General features: G+C 41.9%; 1 protein-coding gene across 8 annotated transcripts; it reads right to left on the bottom strand.

The window, feature by feature from the left end:
• Nucleotides 1-1,083: 1,083 nt before the first annotated feature.
• Nucleotides 1,084-25,408, bottom strand: LOC116546033 (zinc finger protein 195). 8 transcript variants are annotated; one of them, XM_032272401.1, is made up of 7 exons: nucleotides 25,253-25,364; nucleotides 18,966-19,078; nucleotides 16,742-16,899; nucleotides 14,815-14,941; nucleotides 14,225-14,320; nucleotides 4,706-4,852; nucleotides 1,084-3,527 (listed from the first exon to the last, which is right to left on the bottom strand). In XM_032272401.1, the coding sequence occupies exons 3-7, from the start codon at nucleotides 16,754-16,756 to the stop codon at nucleotides 2,080-2,082; spliced, it is 1,833 nt and encodes a 610-aa protein (XP_032128292.1). In that variant the 5' UTR covers nucleotides 16,757-16,899; nucleotides 18,966-19,078; nucleotides 25,253-25,364; the 3' UTR covers nucleotides 1,084-2,079. The 8 variants fall into 8 exon arrangements, with proteins under 8 accessions (XP_032128292.1, XP_032128293.1, XP_032128291.1 ...); XM_032272402.1 differs by lacking the exon at nucleotides 18,966-19,078 and having other exon boundaries at nucleotides 16,742-16,821; nucleotides 25,253-25,406; XM_032272400.1 differs by lacking the exon at nucleotides 18,966-19,078.
• Between the last annotated feature and the right edge of the window lie 1,122 nt (nucleotides 25,409-26,530).

The following is a 26,530-nucleotide window of genomic DNA, read 5'->3' as shown; positions in this document are numbered from 1 at the left end:
AAATTGGGTTCTCTAACTGAAAGAAAAAAGTACTAATTAAATGAAATGTAACAATACACTCATTGTGAAGCTACTCACATCTGCAATTATTTGGGAAGCACCACAAAGTTTTATGGAAATTCTTCTTCGCACCCCTGGCAGGTGATGGAAATCATGCTGCGTGAACAATGGGATGGGAACATTATATGGCAGGTCCACATGAATAACAGGCAGTAAAAACAGAGGATTTGCATGAGGAGACTCCGGACCAGGAGCCAGAATACTTTACAGAAATCCAATACAGAGGAGACAATATAGATGTCTTTCTAAATCTTTGAGGTTTATAACTTTCTCGTAAACTATCAAGACTATTATGTTTTAATCCCATCTTATTTTGTGTTTATCTTCAAAAATTGGTACACACTCACCCTCTTACACACAGTTACCTGCTCAATAATTTTCTTAAACCTAAAATTTATTTATTATTTTTTTTGAGACAACAGCACACTTTGCTGCCCTGGCTGGAGTGCAGTGGTGTGATCACAGCTCACTGCGGTCTTCATCTCCCAGGCTCACACGGTCCCTCCACCTCAGCCTCCTGAGTAGCTGGAACTGAAAGTGTGCATCACTACTCCCAGCTGATTTTTTAAAAATCTAGAGTAGAAACAAGGTCTTGGTAAGCTGCCCAGGTGGGTCCCAAACTTTTCAGCTCAAGTGATCCTCCCAGATGGCCTCCCAAAGTGCTGGGATTACAGACATGAGCCACCATGCCCAGGCCAGTTTGTCTTTATAGTAATATAGTTGTATATTTAAGTCCATGCAAATCAAAACTAAATCTATGTGTTTTGCAGGCCACAGAAGCTGTACATCCAACAAAAACTATAGAAAAAAAATTTTTAAAGAATGAGAAATATATGTATTTTATTTCTACTCCTCTATAATCTTTATGATAGCAATAATAGTGACTCTAGTTACAAAAAGAGGGAAAGAATTTTTTTTTTTAAATCACTGGGAATAGAGATCACTGGAGATGTTATCCACCATGCCACCTGGGAGGATACTGTTACCATCTGTTACCGACACCTTTGACTATGATGGAATTGGTTTTTGGTAGAATGACACTTTATTCCATGAACATCAGGCTTAACACAATTGTGTTTAATTAAAAACAAATTAACTTCGCACAGAATCTTTAAAAAGACTTCAAAATTTATGGTATGTTGCCTTAATGAAATACGGGTAAAACTATTTACAAAATTCAAAATAGTTCCTTCTTCCTATAGTGCAGAAGGGTATTACTCTAAACACCTATCTCATAAATCACTTACAAGTATATAAAACAACCACAAAGACCCTCTCTACCAAGATTTTACGCACGCATCTTACATTTCAGTGTCTTTCACCTTTCATGGACAAGTATATCAACCGTGCATGCCTGCCACAAAAGGACTTGGGCATGTGTTTTCACACCAGCACTAGAAATGAAGACAGCATCAACTGATGAGTTGAATAACATCAATATTCGCTTTTCAAAAAATTTAACGGTTTTTCAATCCAAAAAAGTGTATTTTGAATGTAATTAAAACTACAAAAATTGTCTCACCCTCCTTTTAAATATAAACGACGGGTCTATTTCAAGTCTAGATTGCTCTGTAGACATGATGCTGTGATTCAGTGTCATTTCTGAAAGTGCGGTGCCCTATTCCTTTGTCTTTCTAATCCTCCAATGTTTACTTAAATTTGATTTTGCTTATTTTTCCCATTAACTGCATTTGAAAAATATCTTTTAGTATGAACTCTGTTTTCTAAGCTATCGTTTTTGAATATTATTCCACATTTATGACATTTGTAGGGTTTCTCTACAAATTCTCTTAAAGTTTAATCAACTAATGCAAGGTTTCCATCTAGCATAAAATATAACCTTTTTTTTCAGAAGAAAAACTCGTGTGCGCTCTGGAGACTTGTATTTCATGAAAGGGCTTTCAACAGTCATTACATTTATAATAACTTTATTAGGTTATTAAGAAATTATTATTAAAAACTCTGATGTAAAGATGTGACCAGATCCTAAAGGCTTTGCCTATTTTTAAATATTTTTTCTCAGGTATGAATGCTTTCATGTACAGTCAGGTGTGAGAACTGGGTAAAGGCTTTGCCACATTTTTCACACTTGTAGGGTTTCTCTCCAGTATGAATTCTCTTATGTACAATGAGGTTGGAGGACTGGGTAAAGTTCTTTCCACATTCTTGACATTTGTAGGGTTTCTCTCCAGTATGGGTTTTCTTGTGTTTGGTAATGTCTGAGAACCACATAAAGACTTTGCCACATTCTTCACATTTGTAGGGTTTCTCTCCAGTATGAATTCTCTGATGTACAATAAGGTTGGAGGACTGGGTGAAGTTTTTTCCACATTCTTCACATCTGTAGGGTTTCTCTCCAGTATGGGTTTTCTTATGTTTAGTGAGGTCTGATGACTGCTTAAAGATGTTGCCACATTCTTCACACGTGTAGGGTTTTTCTTCAGAATGAGTTCTCTTATGATTAGACAGGCTGGAGCAAGTTCTGAAGACTTTCCCACATTCTTCACATTGGTAGGGCTTCTCTCCAGTGTGAATCCTCCTGTGTTCACTGAGGTGTGAGGACTGGGTGTAGGCTTTGCCACATTCCTCACACTTGTATGGTTTCTCACCAGTGTGAATTCTCTTATGTTTAGTAAGGTCTGAGAACCACCTGAAGATGCTGTCACATTCCTCACATTTGAAAGGTTTCCCTCCAATCTCATTTCTCTGATGTTTGGAAAGATTTGGGTTGTGGTTAAAAGCTTTGTACCATGTTTCACATTTGGAGAGTTTCTCTCCAGCAAGAAGCATCTGCTGATTAGAAAGGCTGGAGCAGGAGATAAAAACAGTGCTGTACTCTTCATACTTGTAGGGTTTCCCCTCAGGACCACGCTCATGTTCAGTCAGGTGGGAGCACTGGTTAAATACTTTGCCAAATTCTTGACATGTGTAATGTTCCCCTCCAGTGTAAATTCTGTTTTTAGTAAGGACTGAGCACGGTTTAACAACTTCATCACAATCTTTACACGTGTAAGGTTTCTCTCCAGTGTCAGTGTTCTCATGTCCTATAAAGTGTGAGCACTGGTTAAAGGTTTTGCCACATTCTCTACATTTTTGGAACTTTCTTCCAGTGTGAATTTTCTGATGTTCGGTTAGGAATGAGAACATTTCAAACGATTTGCCACATTCTTGACATTTGAAAGGTTTCTGTCCAGTATGAGTTATATTGTATCTATGTAAATTTGAAAAATTATTAAAGATTTTAACACACTGATTACATTCAAAGATGTTGCTATGGGTAGTTGATGAACACTGGTTAAGTCCATTACAATGTTTTTGCAACTTACACTCATCTAAATTTCCCCAGTCTTTCCTTAAATGTAAATTATCAAGGCCACAATTTCCATATGCTTCCAGTATTGATTTTGGGAATGCATCTTGTATGCTCTGCTCTGGCAGAAGGTCTTGGGTAAAATGAGAGGACATAGCTGAAATAAATAAATAAATAAGTTACCCCACTTACTAGACACAGATGAAGACACTTTATCAGTCTAATCTATAAAATAATACTGAGTATATCAGCAAAATGGCACAAAATACCACAGGCCCTAATTTCTTTACAAACATATAAACGTAACAGTTAACTAGTGAGAAAAAGCATCTGAACTCTAAGAACCACTTCAGAGTCTGCGGCACAGCAGGTCAGCACAAAGCAAAGAGCCACATAAGAAGAAGAAAAAAGAACTTTGTTAGGTTCCCCCCGCGGCCCCTGCTCCTCCGCAGTAAGCATAATGCCTTTAAGAGTAAACCCCCAACTCCTGGCTTCTTCCAAAGAGAAAGAAAATACTGGCACAGGTGTTTTCACTTTTGGCCTTTTCAAGCTTTGGCAAAGACCGGTTTCTGCCCCTCATGAGATGGAGTGCTGAAAGAAATGGGGGTCCTCTGAGTGACAGGCTGGGCCTGCTGAGACCAAGAGGAAGTCCCTGTGACAGCTGCAGCACCAGCAGCAACAGGTGGACCAGGTGACCACAGGCCACTAAGAAGGAACCCGAGAAACCCTCTTTCACCGAAAAGCACACACGCAGCTCCACATGAGACACACCCTCAGCACGCGCTTAAGAGGCTGCTGGAATCTGGGCCCATTTGTTCTGGACTTCCACCCCGGCAGAAAGCCACATGATAGAGGCTGTGGCAGGAGGCTTCTTGTTAATGCCGGAATCTCGGCCAAAGAGTGTATTTACAAAGTATTAGGGTAATGCGGTGCAATCAAAGAAAGAAAAAAAGGTCAGAAGTCAACTCTAAAACAATGGAGATGCATAAATTAACTGAAAAAATAAAATTATCATTTGAATAATGCTCGATGAGTGAAAATGGGAAAACACAAAACTAAGTAGAATTAGGAAAATGAGGATACCAAGAAAAAGATACAAAGCATAAAAAACAGATTGAGAAACTGAAGGTATGAAAGGAAATAATTACTGAGAAATTCTCAAAAGTGTGAAAAAAATATTAAAAAATCAAGAAGCTAAACACATCAACTAGCATAAACAAGAAGGGACATAAGGCACAATATAAGCAGTTTCAAAAGTCACAGAGGAGAAAGGAATCTTGAAAGCAGCAAGTGAAAAGCCATGTGTCATTTATCAGCATGCTCTCATGAGATTACCAGTGAGTTTGTCCACAGAATCCTCAAAGCCAGGCTGGGCGTGGCAGCTCACACCTGTAATCCCAGCACTTTGGGAGGCTGAGGCAGGCAGATCGCGTGAGCCCAGGACTTCGAGAGAGGCCTGGGTAGCATGGTGAAATCCCATCTCTACAAAAAATACAAAAATATTAGTCATGCGTGGTGTTGAACTTGTAGTCCCAGCTCCTCACAAGGCTGACGAGGGAGAGTCACCTGAGGCTGGGAAGTTGAGGCTGCAGTGAGCCATGATCACACCACCGCACTCCAGCCTGAGTGACAGAGTAATGTAACCGGGTTTCTGGGGTGCCGGTGAGGCAGAGCGCCCCTGAGAGAATGTTGTAGGTTCTTGGTCTCCGCCCTCTCAGGAATGAGAGAGGGGAGAACAGCAGGTGGGCGGTAAGCTTGTAAATACCGAACCCAAGAAGTGTTGCAGGAAGGTGATTTTATTTAGGTAGAGAAAAGAGGGGAAGAAAAGAAGGAGAGATAAAAACTTCCACGAAAAGTGTGGAAGGGGACTCCACAGGGGAAATCCAGGGTAGAGAAAAACAGCTTCCAAGAGAGTGTTCGTGGAAGGAGATCCAAATATGGAGTCCAAAGGGGTGTGGAAGAAGGGACTTTTACCTGGGAGGAACCCCTCACCTTCTCTAAGACCCCAGGCCAATGAAAGGAGTTCCTTAGAACTTCCACTGGAGTGATAGACTTTGATTCTTCCCCGCCCGCAGGAACCATTAAATCTCCCGGATGGAGAGAGATGGGAGGGGGCCACAGCGCTGGGAAGCTCTTCCCCTTAAAATTACACCCCCTCATGGACCCGGTAAGAGAATACATTCCCTCAGTAAGACCCTGTCTCAAAAAAGGGACAGCTTTGAAGCAAGAAGGGAACTGGATGAGATCACCTAATTGCTGAAAAGAAAACTTCCAAGCAAGAATAATATATATAACCAGTGTCTCACAAAGTAATAAAAAACAGACTTTCTAAGATAACCAAGGGCTACAATGTCAAACAAGAAATGGAAAAAGGAACCCTTCCCACTGAAAATAAGGCGATGCTAGGAAATAATATACAATTACGTCAAAATACATAAATATATGAAAAAGATACGCATGTACAGGAAAATAAAATTCTGTGGTACTATAACAATGGCGCAGAAATCACTTTTAATTATCTGTAATTGGAAAGATGACAGTAGAAAAATAATCATAAATATCTGTTAATGGATACACAACATTAAATGATTTAGTGATATCAGTAACAAAGTTGAGGACAGATTTAATAAGAAAGAATTTTTGTAGCGCCTGTGGTCCCAGCTACTCAGGAGGCTGAGGCAGGAGAATCGCTTGAACCCAGGAGGTAGAGGTTGCAGTGAGCTGAGATTGTGCCACTGCACTCCAGCCTGGCGAAAGAGAGAGACTCTGTCTCAGAAAACAAAAACAAAACAAAATTTTTATATACAACTAAAGTATTTACCAGTATAAAATGTCTTCTTATAACGGTAATATGTTTAATATAATTTCCATAATAATTGCAAGAAAATATTCTGCTAAGAAAATATCTACACACAAAAGAAAATTAAAAAGGAGTCAAAGCTTATTATACAAAGTACAAGACACAAAAGAGAGAGAAGGAAAAAGCTACAAGAATCGAGGAAAGAGGTACAATGACTAAAGAGCATTTTTCATTTCAGTAAACTGTTTACTTAGGGTCAGTTAATCAAAAGGCATATGTTAAATAATTTAAAACCAAACCAAGACCAAACTACAGCTAATCTACAAGAGACTCACTTGAGATCTAACGACAAAAAGACTGAAAGTGGCAAGCTGGAAATGCACATTTCATGCAAATGTTAATGAAATGAGAGCAGAAGAGGTTACAACTACATGATGCAAAATACATCTTAAGTTAAAAACAGTCATACTTCATAAAACATACTTTAAGTTAGAACTCACAAAAAACAAGAACATAAAACAATGAAAAAAGGACAATACGCTGGGACCTATGACAAGCGTGTGTATATTCATGTGGATATCTGGGTGTTGACGTAGCCTCGTATTATATTGCTATTTCCGGCTTCAATTCTGCAAGTTCTTTATAAACAAATAATTACAGCATCAACAGTAGCATACTTCTACAACCCACTTTCAATAATGAATCATAAAGCAAGCCTTAATAATTTTATGGAGGACTTGAAAGCACTACCAAATAATGACACCTCACAGACACAGAGAGAACACGCCACACAACACCAGCGGGAGGCACACTCTTCCCAAGAGCTCAGAAAACATCCAGGATAGACTACCTGGACAAAACAAGTCTTAGCAAATTTCAAAAAAACTGAAGTCTTCCGCATTATTATGTATGACCAAAATGAAAAGAAACTGGAAATAACAAAGAAAAACAAAAAAAATTCACAAACACATGGCAATTAAACAACATATTTGAGCATGCTCTTGTTCAAGGGTTGAAATACTTAACATTGCAAAGATGGTCACACCATCCAATGCAATCTACAAACTCCATGCAATCTCTTTCAAATTTCTAATCCGATTCTTGGCATAAATAAAAGCAACAGCCCTAACAATCATAAGACATCTCAAGGGACCATAAAGCACCCAACAATTTTCAAAAAGAGGAACAATGCTGGAGGTATCACACTGCCTGATTTCAAAACACATTACAAGGCGACTGTAATTAAAACAGTTTGGTACTGGTACAAAGACATACAAATAAACCAATTAAACAGAATTGTAGCACAGATTTAAAAATGAAACACAGAGAAATAAAACTGTAAAACAGGCCGGGCGCGGTGGCTCAAGCCTGTAATCCCAGCACTTTGGGAGGCCGAGGCGGGTGGATCATGAGGTCAAGAGATCGAGACCATCCTGGTCAACATGGTGAAACCCCGTCTCTACTAAAAAAAATACAAAAAAAAATTAGCTGGGCATGGTGGCGCGTGCCTGTAATCCCAGCTACTCAGGAGGCTGAGGCAGGAGAATTGCCTGAACCCAGGAGACGGAGGTTGCGGTGAGCCGAGATCGCGCCATTGCACTCCAGCCTGGGTAACAAGAGCGAAACTCCGTCTCAAAAAAAAAAACAAAACAAAACAAAAAAAACTGTAAAACAAATATAACAGCTAAAATACGGAATTTATTGAATATCATGACCTAAACCAATATATTCATGAAAGAAGTCGTAGAAAAAATATATAGCAGAAAAGCAGTACAGGCATTATTTCAAGAAAAACATGCTGTTAACTTTCCAAATTTCAGTAAGATAAAAATATTACTAACCAAGAACACTTGATCTAGAATAATTTTACTTCAAAAGAACAAGGGAAAAATAAAGACTTTCCAAAATAAATAAAAAGACGAGGGCATTCACTGCCACTAGTACAGTTCCACAAGAAATGCGAAAGGTTGGGTGGGCACGGTGGCTCATGCCCGTAATACCAGCTTTGGGTGGGCCAAGGCAGGAGGATTGCTTGGGGTCAGGGGTTAGGAATTAGCCTGGCCAACATAGCAAGACCCCATTTCTATAATATATAAAAAAAACTACTGAAAAGACTCCATTATGTTAAAAATACAGTGACGCCAGACAGCATTATAAAACCATCTGAAAATATAAACGTCTCTGTTAAAGGTGGATACGTAAGCAGATACTAGTACTTTACTCTAATATGATGGTGTAAAAACTCAGGATGCTACTATATCTGAAAAAATATCTGCATATATCTTTGCTACCACACACAAAATATATAATGATTTGTTACGTTAATAGCACACTGGAGGGTGTAAAGAGTTAGTTTTTGTATTCAATGAAGCTGTGAGATTAAAATCTGTATTTATAACTTTAAGGTGTTTTATGTACTTTCCCTTTTTCAAGGTGATCACAAAGAAAATACCTTTACAAGGTCTGCAAAACAAAACGAGCACAAAATGAAAGGACGTTCAAACAAAACGCAACCAACGATGAAGACGGTCAAAGAGGAAAGGACAACATGCCGACAAACACAGACGACAATAGTCAGGATGGCGGCAGGAACTTCGTTTCCTTCAGGCGCTATTTTAAACATGAATTAACCTACTTAATGAACAGAAATGAAATAGCTGAGCCGATTAAGAACATATGCTATCTACGAAAGACTCTAGCCTTAAATAGTAAAATAGGCTGAAAGAATTAAAAAAAAATTCCATGCAATTAGTAACCACAATCAGGTGGGGTGGTTATCATTATATTAGACAGACAATAGACAATAATACATCTTAAGTCAAAACTGTCACAGGAGACACAGATTAAGAGCATCTAACAGTAGACTGTGCCCATTAACCAGGAATCTGCAACTGTTTATCTGTCTACATTTCAATCTAACATCAGGACTCCCAGATACATAAAGTGAATATGGAGAGAAGTGAAGCAAGACGTACACAGTAACACAAGAAGTATCGACTCTAAGACCCCATTTTCAACACAGAACAGAAAATTACACAGAGCAGTAAGAAAGCCTGGGCAACACTACCAACCAAATAAACTTAACAGACATGTACAGAACTCTCCAGTCACATGAAGCGGAATATGCTGTATTCTCAACTGCACATAGTGCCTTCTGTTAGAACACAATGTCTCCTTAAGACTGAAGTCACACAACATGTTTTCTGACCAAAATGTAACTATACTAGAAATCAAAAGCAAAAGCGAAACCGGCAATGCCAAAAATTAAACACCCTTGAACATACATTCTTGCTCAATGGTCAGATAATTGTTTTGTTTTTTTTTTAAGATGCCAATACTGCCCACAATGATGTACACATTCAATGAAATCTCTATCAAACTGCCAATGGTACTTTTTGATTCTTTTAATCCTAAAATTAGTGTAAGAACAATAAGTGGCCAAAACTCTTTACAAAGAGGCATTATACTTTCTGATTTCAAAACATACAAAAAGCTATAAAAATAAAACAACGTGGTACTGACACAAAGACAGATAACTAATGATGAAACAGAACAGAGTCCAGAAATAAACCCTTGTGGATAAAACCAAATAATCTTCCATAAGGTTTCCATGATCACACAATGGAGAAAAGATTCCTTTCAACAAATGATGTTAAAAACTGGATATCTACATGGAAAAATGAATATTCTTCCTTGTACCATATTCAAAAATATTTTAAATGAAAAACATAAAAATAGAATATAAGTCTTAGAAGAAAACATAGATCAAACGCATAAGCGCAAAAAAAGAACAGAAAAACTGAACTACATCAAACTTCAAACTTTCTGCAAATCAAAGAACACAATGAGTGAAATGAAAATGCCACCCAAGAAATGGGAAAAAATACCTGCAAATCACAAACATGACAGTAGTTAATACTCAGAGTATGTAAGAAACTTTCACAACTCAAAAACAAAAATTAAGTAACTTGACTTAACAACAGATGAAGGACTGACTGAAATCTCTCCAGAAAAGATATGGAAACGGCTGACAAGCACTTGAACGAATGCCCAAATTACTCATTGTAGAGAAATGCAAAACAAAATTGCAGTGAAGGTATTCCTAACAGTTATTAGAATGGCCACTGTTAAAAAGATCCAAATCTGTCAAGGATGTGAAGACACTGAAAACCACGTGAAATGCTGGCAGGCTGCAAAGGATGCAGCCACAAAGACAGATAGCATTGGCCAGGCGCGCTGCTCACACCTGGAATCCCAGCACTTTGGGAGACAGAGGTGGGTGGATCACTGAAGCCCAGGAGTTCGAGACCATCCTGGACAACATGGCAAAACCCTATCTCTGGTAAAAATACAAAAGTTAACTGGGTGTGGTGGTGTGCACCTGTAGTTCCAGGTACTCGGCAGGCTGAAGGGGCAGGATCACTTGAGTTCATGGGGCAGAGGTTGCAGTGAGCTGGGAACCACTGCACTCCAGCCTGGGTGATAGAGTGAGACTCTGTTTGAAAAACAAAAACAAAAACATAAATGTTCCTCAAAAACTTAAACATGGAATTATATGATCCAGCAATCCTACTTCTGGGTCTCTATCAAAAGTATACAAAGCAACTCAGGACTTGGAAGAGATATTTACACACCCATGTTTATTGTGCTACTATTCAGAAAATTCAAATGGGGGAAGGCTCAAGCGATGAACACACACAAAGAAATGTGGCATATACATGTAGGGGAACACTATTCAACCATAAAAACACTCATACGGAATTACAAAACACTAAGAGAAGTGTTAGTCATAACATCTGCCATGAAACAGTGATGTACCATTAAAAAAGAATTTGCCTAGTAACTACAATACTCAACTGTGGCTGTGTAATCATGAAAAGCAGGTTATTTTGAATCACTCTTTGAATCACCGGCATGCAGTGTACAGCAGTAAAATTTCAGAGAAAATGCACGACAATCATTAATGAAAGACTCTACTGAGAACATTTTAATGTTCTAAGAAGACACTAAAGATAATTTTTATTATATGTTTACTATACTGGTGCTATTCTGCAAAGTAAAAATGCTGCCATACTTTCAGAAGCAAGGAATAACCTTACATTTCTAAAGAAAGAGTAAAATATAAATCATGTAAAATATGGTGGGAGTCACTGACATAAAAAATAAACATTTGGGAATAAATCATATTACCATTTATATACAGATTGGAAAAACAGGATAAAATGCTATGATTTCTTTTTGCCTGCAGTAATTTAATAAACATGGAGTGCTTACTAAATAATTTAATTCAGACAGAACATGCTAATTTCTAGCATACTGTTTTGAATATTAGAATTTGAAATTACAGATAAATGTGAAACAGAACAAAAGAGAAAGTGAAAATGACATAGAAAGGTGGTGAAATAGGTGGACCCAGGCTTATATTAACCCCCACAGCAACAAAAATGTGTCAGACTGCTGTGGATGGAAACGCCTTTCCCAGAGAGCCAGGCTCCACAGCTCATGCCTATAATCCCAACTACTCAGGACCTCAGGGGGAGAGGCTCACTTGAGGCCAGAAGTTCAGAACCAGCCTGGGTGATACAGAGAAACCTCATCTCAAAAAAATACCTGTAACGGAGCTTTGGAATCCAAGGAGGGGGTTGTAAAATTCTGCTAAAGACCAAGACTAAAGATCCATTGAAAATTATCAAAATTCCAGGGGCCTTTTTCACAGTAATAGAAAATATAATTCAAAAATTTATATGGAATTAAAATAAACTTGGCATAGCCAAAGCAATCTGTAGGAAAAAGAACAAGGCGAGAGGCATAATATTTTCTGAGTTCAAACTACGTTGTAAGACTACAGTTGTAAGAACAGGATGGTATGTGAACAGAGAAGAAAACTGACACAGAGACCAATGGAACAGAATGGAGAGCCCAGAATTAAACTCCTGCATATCAACTCAACTCATCTCTCACAAGTGTGACAAGAACATACAATATAGACAGTATAGTCTCTTCCACACTTGGTTCTGGGGAAACAGAATACCCACAGTCAAAATAGTGAAAAAAGTAATTTTTCTTACCCCATACTCAAAAAAATTAGCTTGAAATAAAGACTTAAATGTAAAACATGTACCCTTAAAAACTCTAAGAGAAAACCTCTTTGATACTGGTCTTGGCAATCATTTATGTATGACACCAAAAGTACAGAAACAAAAGTAAATATAAACAAGCTGGAGTGTATTCAACTAAAAGGCCTCTGCACACCAAAGACAATGTACAATCAACCTTTTTCATATTAGAATGGCAAATATCAAAAATAAGTCATATATTAGGTCTTTCCAAAAGTAATTGTGGTTTTTGCCTTTTAAACGGTAAAAAACACACTTAACTTTTCACCAGCCTAATAACAATGTTGACAAGGATGTAAAGCAAAAACAGTTCGGTAGTCATTATGAAAACCAGGAGGGAGGCTATTTCAAAATAAAAAAATGTAAACCCACCCTACAGTGCAGCAATCCCACTCTGTATGTATCACTGAAGGAAATAAAAGCAGTACCTGAAGAATTATCTGCTCACAGCTCACTGCAACATTATTCACAATTGTCAACATAGAAAAACAACCTAAATGTCTGTGGATGCTGAATGGATAAAGAAAATATGATATAAATAGACAACAGAATATTAGTCACAGAAAAGGAATGAAATCCTGTCATTCAACACCATGGATGACTGTGAAGGACATGATGCTGAATAATCTCAGCCAGGCCCAGAAACACAGGGACTGCATGTTCTCCCTCAGACGGGACATCTGCAATGGCTGAACTCACAGGAGCAGAGGACAATGGTAGTTGCCAGGGCCTGGAGTTGGGGAAAATGAGATATTGTTCAAAAGGTCCAAACTTTCAGTTGTAAGATGAGTTTTTGGGGAATCGAGTGAGTCGTGTTATGAATACTGTTAATAATGTTTTCTGTGCTTAAAATTTGCTGACAGTAGACCTTAAGTATTCTCTCTGCAAGAAAAGGTGATTATGTGAAGTAACAGATTTATTCCTTAATGTGATTGCACTAATTATTTCACAATGTATACACATATCCAATTATTACCCTGTCCACAATGTATACACAATTATTTCTAAAATAATCTGTTATACATATGCCCATATATATACACACACCTGTATATGTGTGTGTGTGTATATATGTGAATGGATAAAGAAAATATGATTTAAACAGACAATAGACTATTACTCCCCCATAAAAAATAATGAAATCCTGTCATTTCTATGTTGATATATGATATATACACATACATGATATATACACACACATATAAACATACACACACATACATACACACGAATGACACAGTCCTGATAAGCTTCATACTAAAAAAGAGGGAATTATAAAATGATAATCATAACTATTACAGTTGGGCATTGGGGAATATAGAGTTCAAATGACCAACCTCAGTTCATACTAAAAAAAACACAATTTTGAAGTAAAATAACCAGATTATCTCGTATTGGGGCAGATGTTTAGTGTTTGGAGAAAATGACTGCGTATAACTTTCAGTAGACCCCCATGTGAAACCTCTGTACAATACAAAATCGTAAAGCTGAAAACACACAACATCTGTTTGCGGGACTTGTGGAGTTTCTGAAGCAAACACCGTCACCGCCCCTCTCACACATTTCAGACCTGATGCAAAAGGAGAAATGAAGAAACATTTCACACAGAGTTCCTCAAAAATGTGCAGGGACATGCATGTTCTCAACAGCAGAGGCCAGGCCAGCAGTGAGACCACACAGGTCCTTACTCGGCAGGAGGAGGGCTCTGATGTTTATTGTGACCTGAAGGAAGATCGCTACCTGGGAAGCGGAATCTGGAGAAAATGTAAGAGAATAAGATAGAAGATGCTCCCAGGGGACAGCCAGAGAAGGAAACCCAGGCTCTCAGAACCCATCTCTGCCGGAGCGGAGCTTCCCAAGCCACATGTCAACGTCTGGCTTCCTCCGCGGCCCCTGGACCTTTCGCCTGGATTACCGGCTTCGTTAAGTCCCACCCACCTGGATGTCCGTCTACTGCCTCCCGTCTCTTCAGATTCCATGGTGCTTTTCTTTGCTCCAGGCAGGTGATCAGGCCTGGCTTAGAGACAGTCAGACCTGTTTTATTAGAAAAAAAGTGACATTATGCTGAAATTCACCAATTACCAACCTTGTACTATGCTTAGCAGAGTGAACACTGTAAGAGATTCTAGAAAAGTAATCCAAAAATGATTCCTGACATAACCTTTAGAATATTCAGTAAGCATTTTAAATCCGTGGGTTCTTAGTTTCACCACTCAGTACTGCTGAATCAAAACTCGGTGGTGGAAATTTGATTTTAACATGCGGGCAACAATATTTCATGCCACTACATTTCTGGAATTACCACTAGAGTCAAAGATACAGATCAGCTGAAAAAAAGGTTTATGGCAAGATGAACCACATTTTGATGATTTTTTTTTTTTAACGTCAACAAATCCCCATGGTTTTCTTAAAAGCAGGGATCTGAAACTCATTCATGCAACGCAGAAACTCCCAAAAAAACATTCTGCAAAGGAACGAAAGCAACTCTTTAGGGCATATGAGGAGTTACGTAGTGAAGTCATCCTCACCAATGGAGAACAAGTTTCTGTAGTTCTCTAACATCACATCTCTGTACAAATTCTGCTGTGCAGGGTCCAGGAATTTCCACTCCTCCAGGGAGAATTCTATGGCCACATCCCTGAATGTCAACACTTTCTGAAGAAGAAACAACAACAACAGCAAACACTTACCAAGTGGCTTTGGGCAGAGTTCTTAACTTGACTCCAGGTGAAATGAGCGTGTGAAGAGAACTGGTTCTGACTTATACAAGTGGTGGGAATTATACAGTAAGGTAATTTTTAGCACAAGAATTTTCTCTAACATTCTCTCTAGCTCTGAGGAAACAGAATTGCGTAAGATCCACACAAGCAGTGTACACGGAGTACTCTCCTGGATGATAAAGTGTAAAATCAAGGGCATCAACAACGGCATGTCCATTTTTGAGTGCCACGTTTACTTCATATGAATAAGGCATGTCTATTTCTCAGACAGGAAAGTCATGGAGAGTCAGAAGTTACCTCTTAAATTTAATGTGGCCAATAAACTAGAGGTCTTGTGCAGATTCTGCTTCAGGACATCTTAGATCAAGCCTGAGTTTCTGAATTTCTAACATGCTCACCAGTGATGCCAGCTCTTTGGGTCCAAAGCCAATATTGTGTCAAACATCCTGTAAGAGGCAGAGCCTGAGTTTATCCCAGTTTTTATGAACCACAAACAGAGATGAGATTCTTTATCTTCTAAAGCAAGGCATATGCAAAAAGAATCTAAGAAGCGAAGACCTTTCAGATTAAATGTGATTATTTACACACATTAATCAGTAAATCTCCTCAACGTACTTAACAAAAAAGAGAAAAAATAATTAAAATCTACAATGGAAAAATCTGTCAGAGAGCTCTTTAACCAACTGAATAAAATGAACATCAACTGTAATAGGACAGATTTTTATCATGTGCCAATGCACAGAGAAGACATAGTACTGGTGTGATGCTGGCCAAAAAGTAAATTATAATCTGAACCTAATCATAGAGAAAAATCAGTTTTATGTAAAGTTGAAGAGACAAGTCTCTCCATGTTCTGTAATCCCTTTCCTTTTTTTCTTGACACGGAGTCTCGCTCTTGTCACAGAGGTTGGAGTGCAGTGGCATGATCTCGGCTCACCGCTACCTCAGCCTCCCTGGTTCAGGCAATTCTCATCCCTCAGCCTCCTGAGTAGCTGGAACTACCGGCATGTGCTACCACGCCCAGCTAATTTTTGTATTTTTTTTTTTTTTTTTTAGAAGAGCCAGGGGTTTTACCATGTCACCATGTTAGCCAGGCAGGTCTCGAACTCCTGGCCTCAAGTGATCCACCCGCCTCAACCTCCCAAAGTACTGGGATTACAGGCGTGAGCCACTGTGCCCAGGAGTAACCTCTAATTGTGTAATAAAACAGTCTTTCTTTAGCACTCTAAAAAACAAGTGTCTTTTCATTTTTCTCTTTTCCAGAATGTTCTGCGTTATTCTGGGCAATAAATGCCATCTGGTTTAAATGTTTATTTTCTTAACCCTGTTCTGCATACAACTGATGGAGCATCCAGATGAAACCTAAACGGTGCATGTTTCCCTTCTTCACTAACATCCAAAAACCACTCCCCATCCTCAGAAGAATCTTGTGTATCCACACCTTCCCATGGTTCAGTGCCACAAAGTGAACATTTTTAATACTGCAGGTCATAAAGTCATGGCGAGAATTCTTCATGGCATATAAGAAGCCAAGGTGAAGATAACACAGAGAAGGCTTTGGTATATAGAAAAGAAATATTTTCAGCAACTTTCATTATTATAAGAAAAAAAAAGTAGTTGAAACAAACGTATCATACAGAAACACCGCAATCAGAAAAGTAAAGGCTTCCAAATTCTAACACATGACATTTCAGGAGCAAAAGCAGACACAACCCCTGACCTGAGATGCATTTACCTGAGCACCAGCCATTTCTTTCTCTTTCTCCTGCTTCTCTGGAGTTTCCTCTTAGGTAAGATTCTCTGGACAAATCACAGCTGCGTCGTGAGAATATGCCTTTAAGGTGTCAGCACAACCCTTTCACCTGCCACCACCACACCCATCAACAGAAAGACCTAGAAACACAGGAAAAGTCCACGCTTTTCTGTTCTTTATTGAAGAGATTCAGGAACAGTAAACTTCTACCTGGACGTCTAAATACGGATTTCTCTTCCTGCTCTCAGGTACCCTCCCTGCCACAAACAGCAGCAATTCTGCTACAGCGACAGGAATGTAAGCTGCACTGAACCGCCCCTCTGAAACCTAAGCAGAGAAGGCCCTGTGACCTCCCTTTGGAATCAAGGCTGAACTCAACTCTCACAAAAGCATCTGAATCTCCTCGTAACTGACTGGTCACACCTCAGAATCCTGAGGCGTGTGACTCAAAGAGCACTGGTGCTTCCGCCCAAACCAACAGAATCTGCAGGCAGGGCATGTTTTCGAGTTGCCCATGTGATTTAATCAGAAGCTGGCTGGGAACCATGTAGCTAAGCCCAGTTTCTCAAGCTTCAATGTGCATAGAAACCATTTGGTAATTTTGGTCCCACTCTGGATCCTGTGCTTCTGAAGATTACAAAGGGCTCATGGGCTGGATTTGTTAACAGTTCTGCCATGGACGGTGACGCAGCTCGCCCGGGACCTGTGATCGTTTGCGCTCAGCTAAAGGAAGCGACCCTTGCGCAGGCCCTGACACCCAGCCCTCTTACCACGGCACAAGTTCTTTCTGGTGCAAATAGAAACGGCCCATCTCCAGCCTGAAAGATTACGTTATTTTATGGCTCTTTACAGTTTTCCAGGGCTGGAGAAGGAAGCAATGTCTGAATCTGTCTCCATCTGAAAGCTGCACACACATATGAATGCAGTGTCCATGAAGCAGGCACTGCGTGCTCCAAACATGCGCCAGAGCACTGCGCTGGGCGCCTCACGTCATGTGAGTTAATGCCCGTCACAGCCTGGGTGATGGCACCAAGTGTCCCGCAACTGTCAAGATATAGACCAACGGCCCAGGCTTTGCATTTCTTTTTGTTTTTCTACCGTTGACTTTTCAAAAGTGTATAAAGCTCCATGTGGACCAACGGAGTGGACGCACAGAGGGAGAAGTCTAGTGCAGAGGCATTTTCCATTGCCGTGTTTACATTCACTTTCCTGTGGCTTGTGAAGCAGCTATTAGGCCCACAGGACTGAGAAACAGGTTGCTGTATGAGCTATCTCCAAAAGCACTGGTGTTAGTAAAAAAAAAAAAAAAAAATTAAGGCCCAAAACAGACAGTGCTTTGATCCCATTTATCTGCTTTGGGGTTTCAGAAAATTATCAATATCAGTTCTGGAGAGGCAACAGGAGTCACCACCCAAATCTCTGATTTAACTCTCTAGCTAACTCTATCGGAGGAGATTCCAGGGTGAGGCCAGACCTGAGTGAGGCTACAGGAGAGGCAGTCTGGGCATGTCTGTGCAGGGAGAGGGCGCTATGCAGATTCTGATCTCTGTGCTACTAAGTATTTACAATTCTGTTTTTCCTAAAATTGCCCCCCAAAAATTTAAATCTCAGGGTTTGTAGAATCTTAATCTATGTAACCCACTTCCCTGTCTATTTTATCACATAAAATAACAAGTAATTTAACCAAAACCTTTAGAATTTTCTAGGACATATATGTTAGAAGCTAATATTTATTTTTAGCAGGGCAAAAGCAACAGAAATAATGATACCACCACCACCTTTTCTGTCTATGGATATCCCTTCAACTGGTGACATCAGAACTCACAGCAACCACTGGAGGAAAATGGTCCAAATGAAGCCTCAGCCCCTTTGACCACTTCCTTCTTTGTGCTAACCCCCTGAGGCTAAATTCAGTTGTTCACCCAGTTACTGGAAACAGAAAGCCTCTGGTCTGCAGGCCGTGACTGCTTGCCTTGCCTTTCTAATGCTACACAAGACGGAATCAATTCGTTCACCAGTTTCAAACTCCAGGTCTCATTTTTGTGTTTTACTCAAGTATCAGAAAACTGGAGTAATTCCCATCTGGATACCAAGGAGGTTTCTTCTCTGAGGGGACGAGCACACCCTGGGTGACTCATTCCTCTTATTCTAAGACAGAAGCACAGACAGCTCATTTTGTCATCCCGCGCCCGGTCTGCACGCGCACCTGCAGACGGATGTCCGAAAGACTCCAGGCGCGGGTGACAGAGCTCCCGTGACCCTGCATGGACGCCCTCTGCAAATCTATGGCGATCCAGGCAGGAGAGATGCAGGCGGATTCTGAGTAGAAAATGGAAAAATTGGGGAGTGAATTTTCTTCGGATATTAAATATAAATATCTCAGTATGAACAACTTTAATATACTAGTCATGATGTAGGTAGTATTTAAAAACTTTGTAACTTTAATTCAGTTACAACACTTTATATTTCAAAAGAATAACATTGATATTAAAATTACTGGGGCCGGGCGCGGTGGCTCAAGCCTGTAATCCCAGCACTTTGGGAGGCCGAGGTGGGTGGATCACGAGGTCAAGAGATCGAGACCATCCTGGTCAACACGGTGAAACCCCGTCTCTACTAAAAATACAAAAAATTAGCTGGGCATGGTGGCGCGTGCCTGTAATCCCAGCTACTCAGGAGGCTGAGGCAGGAGAATTGCCTGAACCCAGGAGGCGGAGGTTGCGGTGAGTCGAGATCACGCCATTGCACTCCAGCCTGGATAACATGAGTGAAACTCTGTCTCAAAAAAAAAAAAAAAAAAAAAATTACTATTTAAGGGTTTTTTCCCAAAATAAATAGTTTGCCTTTATATTCACGTTATTGTAGAAAATATTGTTTAATTTAAATGGATGCAAGTTGTCTACTAAAAACGGTATATAACTCTGCTAGCTGTTCCTAAGTCATGAATAGAAAAGAAGGTGTAGCCGCAAACTCCCCGGTTTGGCTGACACGCTCGGCTACCCTTGCTCTGGCGGTGTGAGCCCCTCAGCCTCAACCTGCAGTGGTCACTGCAGATGACCAGCCTCTGTCCAAGGCTCTGGCATCCTGCACCCTGCATCCCTCCGCATCGCTGAACTTTGTCCTCAGCTTTGCGCTCCACTGCCGTGTACTCTTCATTCTAAGCAAATCAGTGTCTACTTTAAAAGACTGAAAATGGAAAAAAACAAATATCTGCCAAGTAATGGTTCTCAGGCCCTAAACAAAGACAATCCTGAATTAAAAGAATGACAAAAGACTTGGCTGTTTAAGTGACTCAGGTGTATTTCAAAAGAGCAGAGAAAAAACTTGCAGATGAAAGTGCCCTAAAGTAAATCTTTTCAGAATTGGGAGAAGAAAAAAACCTTTTCCTTATTTTCGAGTGAGAGAATTAAGCCTCTTATTTCTAACTGGTATTTGTTCTCGCAACAACGAGGTCCAGGGCCATGGTCCTGAAACTCTGAACATCTGAATTCCGGCAAGCACTAGATTCACGCACCGAAGGGGTGGGCCGGCCTTGGGCACAGCAGGTGCACACAAAAGGTGTTTGTGGGCAAAACAAATCAAGAGAGACAAAGGCGCTCTCCAGGATCCAGGGTGGCAAAGAGTGCCAAGTCAGCGGCCCGGGTGGGGCTGTGACCCGACGTAGCGCTGTGTCCCTGTAGGCCGAAGAGAGTACCACTGGGGGGTCCCGAGTTGGTGGCAGATGTAGGCTCCTGCAGCAGATTCCGTTTCTGGAGCTGAGGATACACCAGGGGTCCTGAAGGCACTTGGGTGGGTTTTGGGTGGGAAATTCTAACTCCAAAGGTGCTGTACTCAAATTCCTGAAGGGGATGCCTAGTCTTTGAAGGGGTGTGGGCAAGTCAGCGTTCCTGAGTGGCTGGGAATCGTGATGACAGCTGGGGAGGAGGCTGTCTGTTCTAAGCACCTCTTCCCTCCAAGTTCTCAGTCCCCTCTCACCCTCAGGGACCCAGAATCACAGGACAAGGTGCAACGTGATGGCCTGTGTGCAGAACATGGCCTTGCTTTCCCAGACACCCAGAGTCTCCCTCCAACCCAGGCCCAAGACCTGCCTTTCTCCTGACGCGAAAAGTGTGGTGTTTGCTGAACCCCAACCAGTTCTTCGACACCAACTGACTGCTTAACTTTTTCTTTTCTTTTGAGACAGAGTCTCGCTCTGTCGCCCAGGCTGGAGTACAGTGTTGCGAACTCGGGTCACAGCAACCTCCACCTCCCAGGCTCAAGCGATTCTTGTGTCTCAGCCTCTCGAGTAGCTGGGATTACAGTGGTGTGTTTTTAGTAGAAATGGGGTGTCACCAAGTTAGTCAGGTTGGTCTCCAACTCCTGGCCTCAAAGGGCTAGGATTACAGACATGAGCCACCACGCCCGGTCAAGTGTGCAGTATTTTAATTCTGACACCATTTAGAGCCAGCTCAGATCCCACAAGTTCAGGACTCAGTCCCACAACACTGCCCTACCACGGATGCCAGTCACAAGCCTGGGATAACCATTTATACTTCTGACCTACTGTCTATAAACTGGGTACTCCCATAACCTCCTGCTGAGTTCAGCAATTCGATAAAACTACTCAAAGAACCAGCAAAACACTGTGCTTGCATTTACTGGTTTACTAAAAAAGATACATACCAGTAATGGCCCGGAAGAGCTGCAGAGAGCAGGGGAACGCCGTGAGGAGGAGGAGTGCCTAACGGATTCTGGTCAAGAGCCCTGAGGAACAGAACTGCTCCTTCCTTGTGTTCTCCAGGGACAGCTGAATCAAGAGAAACCCCTTTCTATGAAGACTCAAATGACGCTCCCTTTGTTACCTACCACATAGCCAGATACAGAGACCTGAAAATTCCCATTTTTTTCCTAATCAACAATCGGCTGAACAATTCTGTCTTCAGTGGTCATAACAAAATACTTCTCTATCGAAATCTGCTAAAATCTCTCTCCTTCCCCCAAGTCCCTCAATTTTGACCTACCCTCAGTCTGAGCCAACATACAACCCCTCTTCTTGCCCCTCCCAAGAACACGCTGATTTCAGAGTAAAACATTCTATGATCTAGAATCTGGTTTTCCCACCCTCTATCCTGTCCTCCCTTCTCCCTATAAAAACACAAAAAAGCCCTAGTCTGCCTAACTTTGGAGCTCTTCAAAGGCCTGATAGATGGTACCTTCTCCCACTTGCAATCCTCCTTTAGAGTTCAATAACTTCCAACCTAAAGCTCCATTTATTTTATTTGATGAAGTCTAGAAACAGCCCCAGGATAACAACAATCCCACACCCAGGAAGACCTCCCCAACTCCCATCCCAACTCCAGCTGCATCTGCCTGTGGTCCCCAAGGCCCCCAAGCTCTGCAGCTTCTCTCTGTAGAAAGGCTCCATCCACGGTTGCTGTGAGCAGGCTGGGGCACCCACAGGGGAGGCTCCTTGGGAGGCACGAGCTAGGCCTGGGGTGTCTAATCTTCGGCATCCCTGGGCCACAGGGGAAGAACTGTCTTGGGCCACACATAAAATACACTAACACCAATGACAGCCGATGAACTGAAAACAAATCACACAAAAAAATCTCATAATGTTTTCAGAAAGTTTATGAATTTGTGTTGGGCCACATTCAAAGCCCAGGGCGGCATGCAGCCCAGGACTGCGGGCCGGACAAGATTGAGCCAGGCCTTCAGTTGCCTTCTTTTGCAGGCTCAATACTGGCCTTAGCTTGTAGTCACTGTTCTTGGGCTTCAACTTCCCAATCAGGGTTATCCACTTAGTTTTAAGTAAAAAAATACCCAGTGTTGAAAACATCCAACAAAATCACTCAGTTTACAGAAGAAAAGGAAACTGTAGGGCGCTCACACTTTTCACATCAACAGAAAAAGCAAAAGTGTTTATTGCTTTCAAACAATGAACTTATTCTTTCCATAACAAATCAAACAGTAAACAATCCCTGTGAACACTTTTAGAAGTGCTAAGTTCATCTCCTACAACTTGGCATAAACTCCGAAATCTGGAGAAAGGATATAAAGCAGAGATATTCACTATAACAAATTCACCCTGCAAAAGGAGGAGCTAATGTTTTGATGAATGTATGTAATTCACCAAGTAGTCTACCATAATTGTTTGTAGAAAATGTAAACATTCTCCACAGCTATCAAAGAAGCATTTTATTTTCCCTGGTAGCATTCCCAAAGCTAAGCCCTAGGATTCTGCTGGAAATCATTTCCCAAAAAAGAACAGACCCAGGTAACTTTCTACATTTAATCACTCTGTAGAAGAGAAAGCTACACATGACTAGATATTTAACTTTTTTTTCCTGAAATGGACCTACTTCATGTCCTTTGTAAGTATTTTCTTACCTTTCGGGCTCTACTGATAAAATGCAAATTTACGATTAAAAAACCAAAGTTGCAGTAAGTGAACAAATTATGTCAAGGTGACAAGACGGACAGTGGCAGTGCTGACTGCAACAGGCGTGTCTAATGACTTGTGCCACGTCAGGCTATTCTGTTGTTGGGGAGATCCTCCCAGCTGCATCCTGTTCACTAAAGAGCTCAATGACCCTTCCCATGTACACTACACTGTGCCCCACTGAGTAGCCCAGGTGAATTCTGCTTTACAGGTTTTTGCACCACCTCATGAGGGTGGGTTTTTCTTGTCCTTTGAAACACTTTGTCTCCCTTCACAAATCTGAGAGAGTCCAAAGGACAGAAATGATTTCAGTCTTTTCCCCCTGACAGCAACATCTGATTGGCTGATCAGCAATGTGTCTCCAAGGATTGAAAGTTGGGTCGGGTGAAGACCATCTTAATGTCCCATCCAAGTGGTTACCTCTTTAGAGGAAGAGTGGACCAGACTTCTCTCAACCCAGGGAATCCAGCTGCTCCCTGGAGAGGCCACATTTCATACCTCAGGCTGTCCTCTGAGAAGAAATAACCCAGGGGCTGAAATCCACCAGATGCTCCAGCAGACAAGGCCATGGTGGGCATCTTTTGTTAGCCCCGGACAATACGGAAACCGAAGGAAAAGTCCAGAGGGTGCCGGAGAACAAATCACCCTGTAAAGCTTCGAAAGTGGAACCTCAAACCAAAGACATTCTGATAAGGTGTCTGTGCCAAGGAAAATAAAAAGGAGGAGAGAGAGGCACAAAGATTTTTTTACAACAGTGCCAGGGGATGATTCTCCGCTTTCCTGTCACGTAGAATGATTACAAACAGAAATGTCTTAAAAAGTGCCATCCAGGCAGGGCTCACGCCTGTAATTCAGTGTGAGCACTTTGGGAGGCCATCGAGGTAGATCACATGAGGTCAGGAGTTCAAGACCATCCTGGCCAACATGGCAAAACCCCGTCTCTACTAAAAATACAAAAATTAGCCAGGTGTGGTAGCACATGCCTGTAATCCCTAGCTACTTGGGAGGCTGAGGCATGAGAATCACTTGAGCCCAGGAGGCAAAGGTTGCTGTGAGCTGAGATAGCACCACTGCACTCCAGTCTGGGTGATGGAGTAAGACTCCATCTCAAAAAAGGGAAAAAAAAAAGTGCCATTCAATGCATTGTGAAAAAAAATGATTCATTAAAATACTGTGCCTAAAATTACAGCCAAGGATGAATAGTCGATAATGTTGTGAATTAGAAAGGGGAAATTAGCATTTGGAAACGTCTGGAACAAACAGGAAATTTAGGATTTTACTGCAGGCCAGAATTAGGCCTGAAGAACGTGGTGGTGGTTTTGAGACCCCGCTTGAAATACATCTGGGAAGTGCAGGGAAAAACCAGGTTTCTGTTTAGTGTTAAAATAATTAAACAGCAGGCAATCCAACTTAAGTGGCTCTAGTGCTGTGGGTTCTTAAGCAAAAAAAAAAAAAAATGTAACTCAGATGCGTTTCTTGCAAACGACTCTCTTGCAGAAACAAAACTGAGGCTTCATCAACCACGAACCTCGCATTGACCTCTGATTACATGACCAGACACTTTCAACCTAGAAAGCTCAAATCCAGAGACGACATAGCTGTACCCAACCAACGAATGAATGTGGCTTGCTTCCTGATGCACCTGAGGAAAGCCTTTCCTTGAGGGCCGGCTACACCCAAAAAGTATGGTTGGGTCCTCTGCCATTCAGGACCCTCTCTTCGCTCAAACAAAACCCCTACGCATTTCTGCAGGGACTCCCTCGGGAGAAAGGCGGGACGGGGCCCCCACAGGTCATCCTGCTATGCACAAACCACCCGCGGAGCCGGGATGCGCCCTTCCTGACTCGGGGAGACGCGGGTCTGCGGGCGAAGAGCTGCCGCGGGAGACGGGCCTGAGCTCGGGCAAAGCCGCTCCGCAAGGATGCGCCGGGAGGCCGCCATGCTGCGGCCGGAGGGGCCTCGGGTCCGCGGGGCCCGGAACCCGCCCGGGCGGCCCGGCTCCTCCGCCGCCGGCACCGCGGGCTGCAGCCCGCCCCCGCCCGTGTCTCAGGAGGCCTGGCCGCCACACTCACCATCTCCTGGCTGCCAGGGAGCCCGCGTCTCACTTCTGGCGCTCCCGGTGCATCCGGGTCACAGGGCCAACGGCGGGGACAGGAAGTGGAGCTCGGGCCGGACAAAGGCCCCGCCAGATCCCGGAAGCCGTCCTCTCCCCGCCACACGCGTGCCTGATTGGCCCGTCCCCGCCCCCGCGCCTCTGATTGGATAGGGCCTCACGCCCCGCCCCCTGAGGCCCTGAGTGACAGGAGCTGTAATCGGACAAAGGGCCGAATGAGAGCAATGACAGGTGCCAGCTGCGGCCTTTCGGGGCACGGCTTCCTACCTGCGCCGTCCGGCCGCACCGAGAGGATACTTGCATTTCACCCTGTGACTGTGGCTGGGTTCGTTTATAAAAATAAATGTGTGTTATTCACCCATGGAAAGAAAATAATGACAGTCATTTCAAATGTTCATATTGTATGGCCTTCCTGGCTTTTGGTTCTTTGAACAGACAGCCTGAAATTTCAAACCTCTAAGAATTAGAATGTGAGCCACGTGTGAATTTTAAATTTTCTAGAAGCCACAGTTTAAAATGTACTAAGAAACGGGTGAAATTGAGTGTAATAATTTAGCCCCGTATGTAACCATTTTCCTGTATGGTCAATATATAATTGGTAAGGAAGCATGTATTTTGGGGTACGAAATATTTGAGGCTTACTCTGTATTTTACCTTTTCAGCACATTTCAGTGCAGACCAGCTGCGTTCCCGATACTCAATAGCCACACATGATCAATAGCTGCCACACTGAAGTGCAGCTCTGAGGGGTCTAACCTCCCTTATGTCAGGGGGTGAAGGTTCTGAACGTCCCTTTTCAGCCAGAGGTGAGGGAACAGCCTCTCGCTACAAACATCTCTCCTCTGGTCGGAGGGTGGATGAGATGGTGACCCTAGAGAGCTTAGGGGAGAGCAAAGCAAAATATCCGCGGGTGGAGGACGGCTGCCCACCGATAATGGGGCCCCAAGAGGAGAGAACACATCTTCGGGTCTGTCCACAGCGTAACCTCCAACATTTAGATATGGAGGAAATGGACTAAAGGCAGGCTTACCTTGCTGTCTGGCCTCAGCCCTAAGGATCAAGCTGCGGTTGTCTGTTTCTTCCTGCGGCTGGAGGTGGTGGCTGTGTCTGTAAAAGCACCGATCACGTATATACATGTGTACATGCATTTCTTTATGATGGAACATTATTTTTCAAAAGATCCAACTTTAAGTGTTGGGTGGGGGCGGAATTAGTACCGATAAAGTGTTTTCTTCTC

Source organism: Sapajus apella, unplaced genomic scaffold (genome assembly GCF_009761245.1).
Source record: "Sapajus apella isolate SASKATOON/1434 unplaced genomic scaffold, GSC_monkey_1.0 scaffold508, whole genome shotgun sequence".
NCBI lineage: Eukaryota > Metazoa > Chordata > Mammalia > Primates > Cebidae > Sapajus > Sapajus apella.
This window is presented reverse-complemented; position numbering and strand designations above follow the sequence as displayed.

Bases quoted from the DNA above. Each gene is read 5' to 3' on its own strand.
- LOC116546033 (XM_032272402.1), bottom strand. The intron at 14,321-14,814 runs GTGAGGATGACT...CTAATAAAACAG, and splicing joins CAGAAACTTGTTCTCCATTG to GTCTGACTGTCTCTAAGCCA. The intron at 3,528-4,705 runs GTAATCTCATGA...TATTTATTTCAG, and splicing joins TTCTGTGGACAAACTCACTG to CTATGTCCTCTCATTTTACC.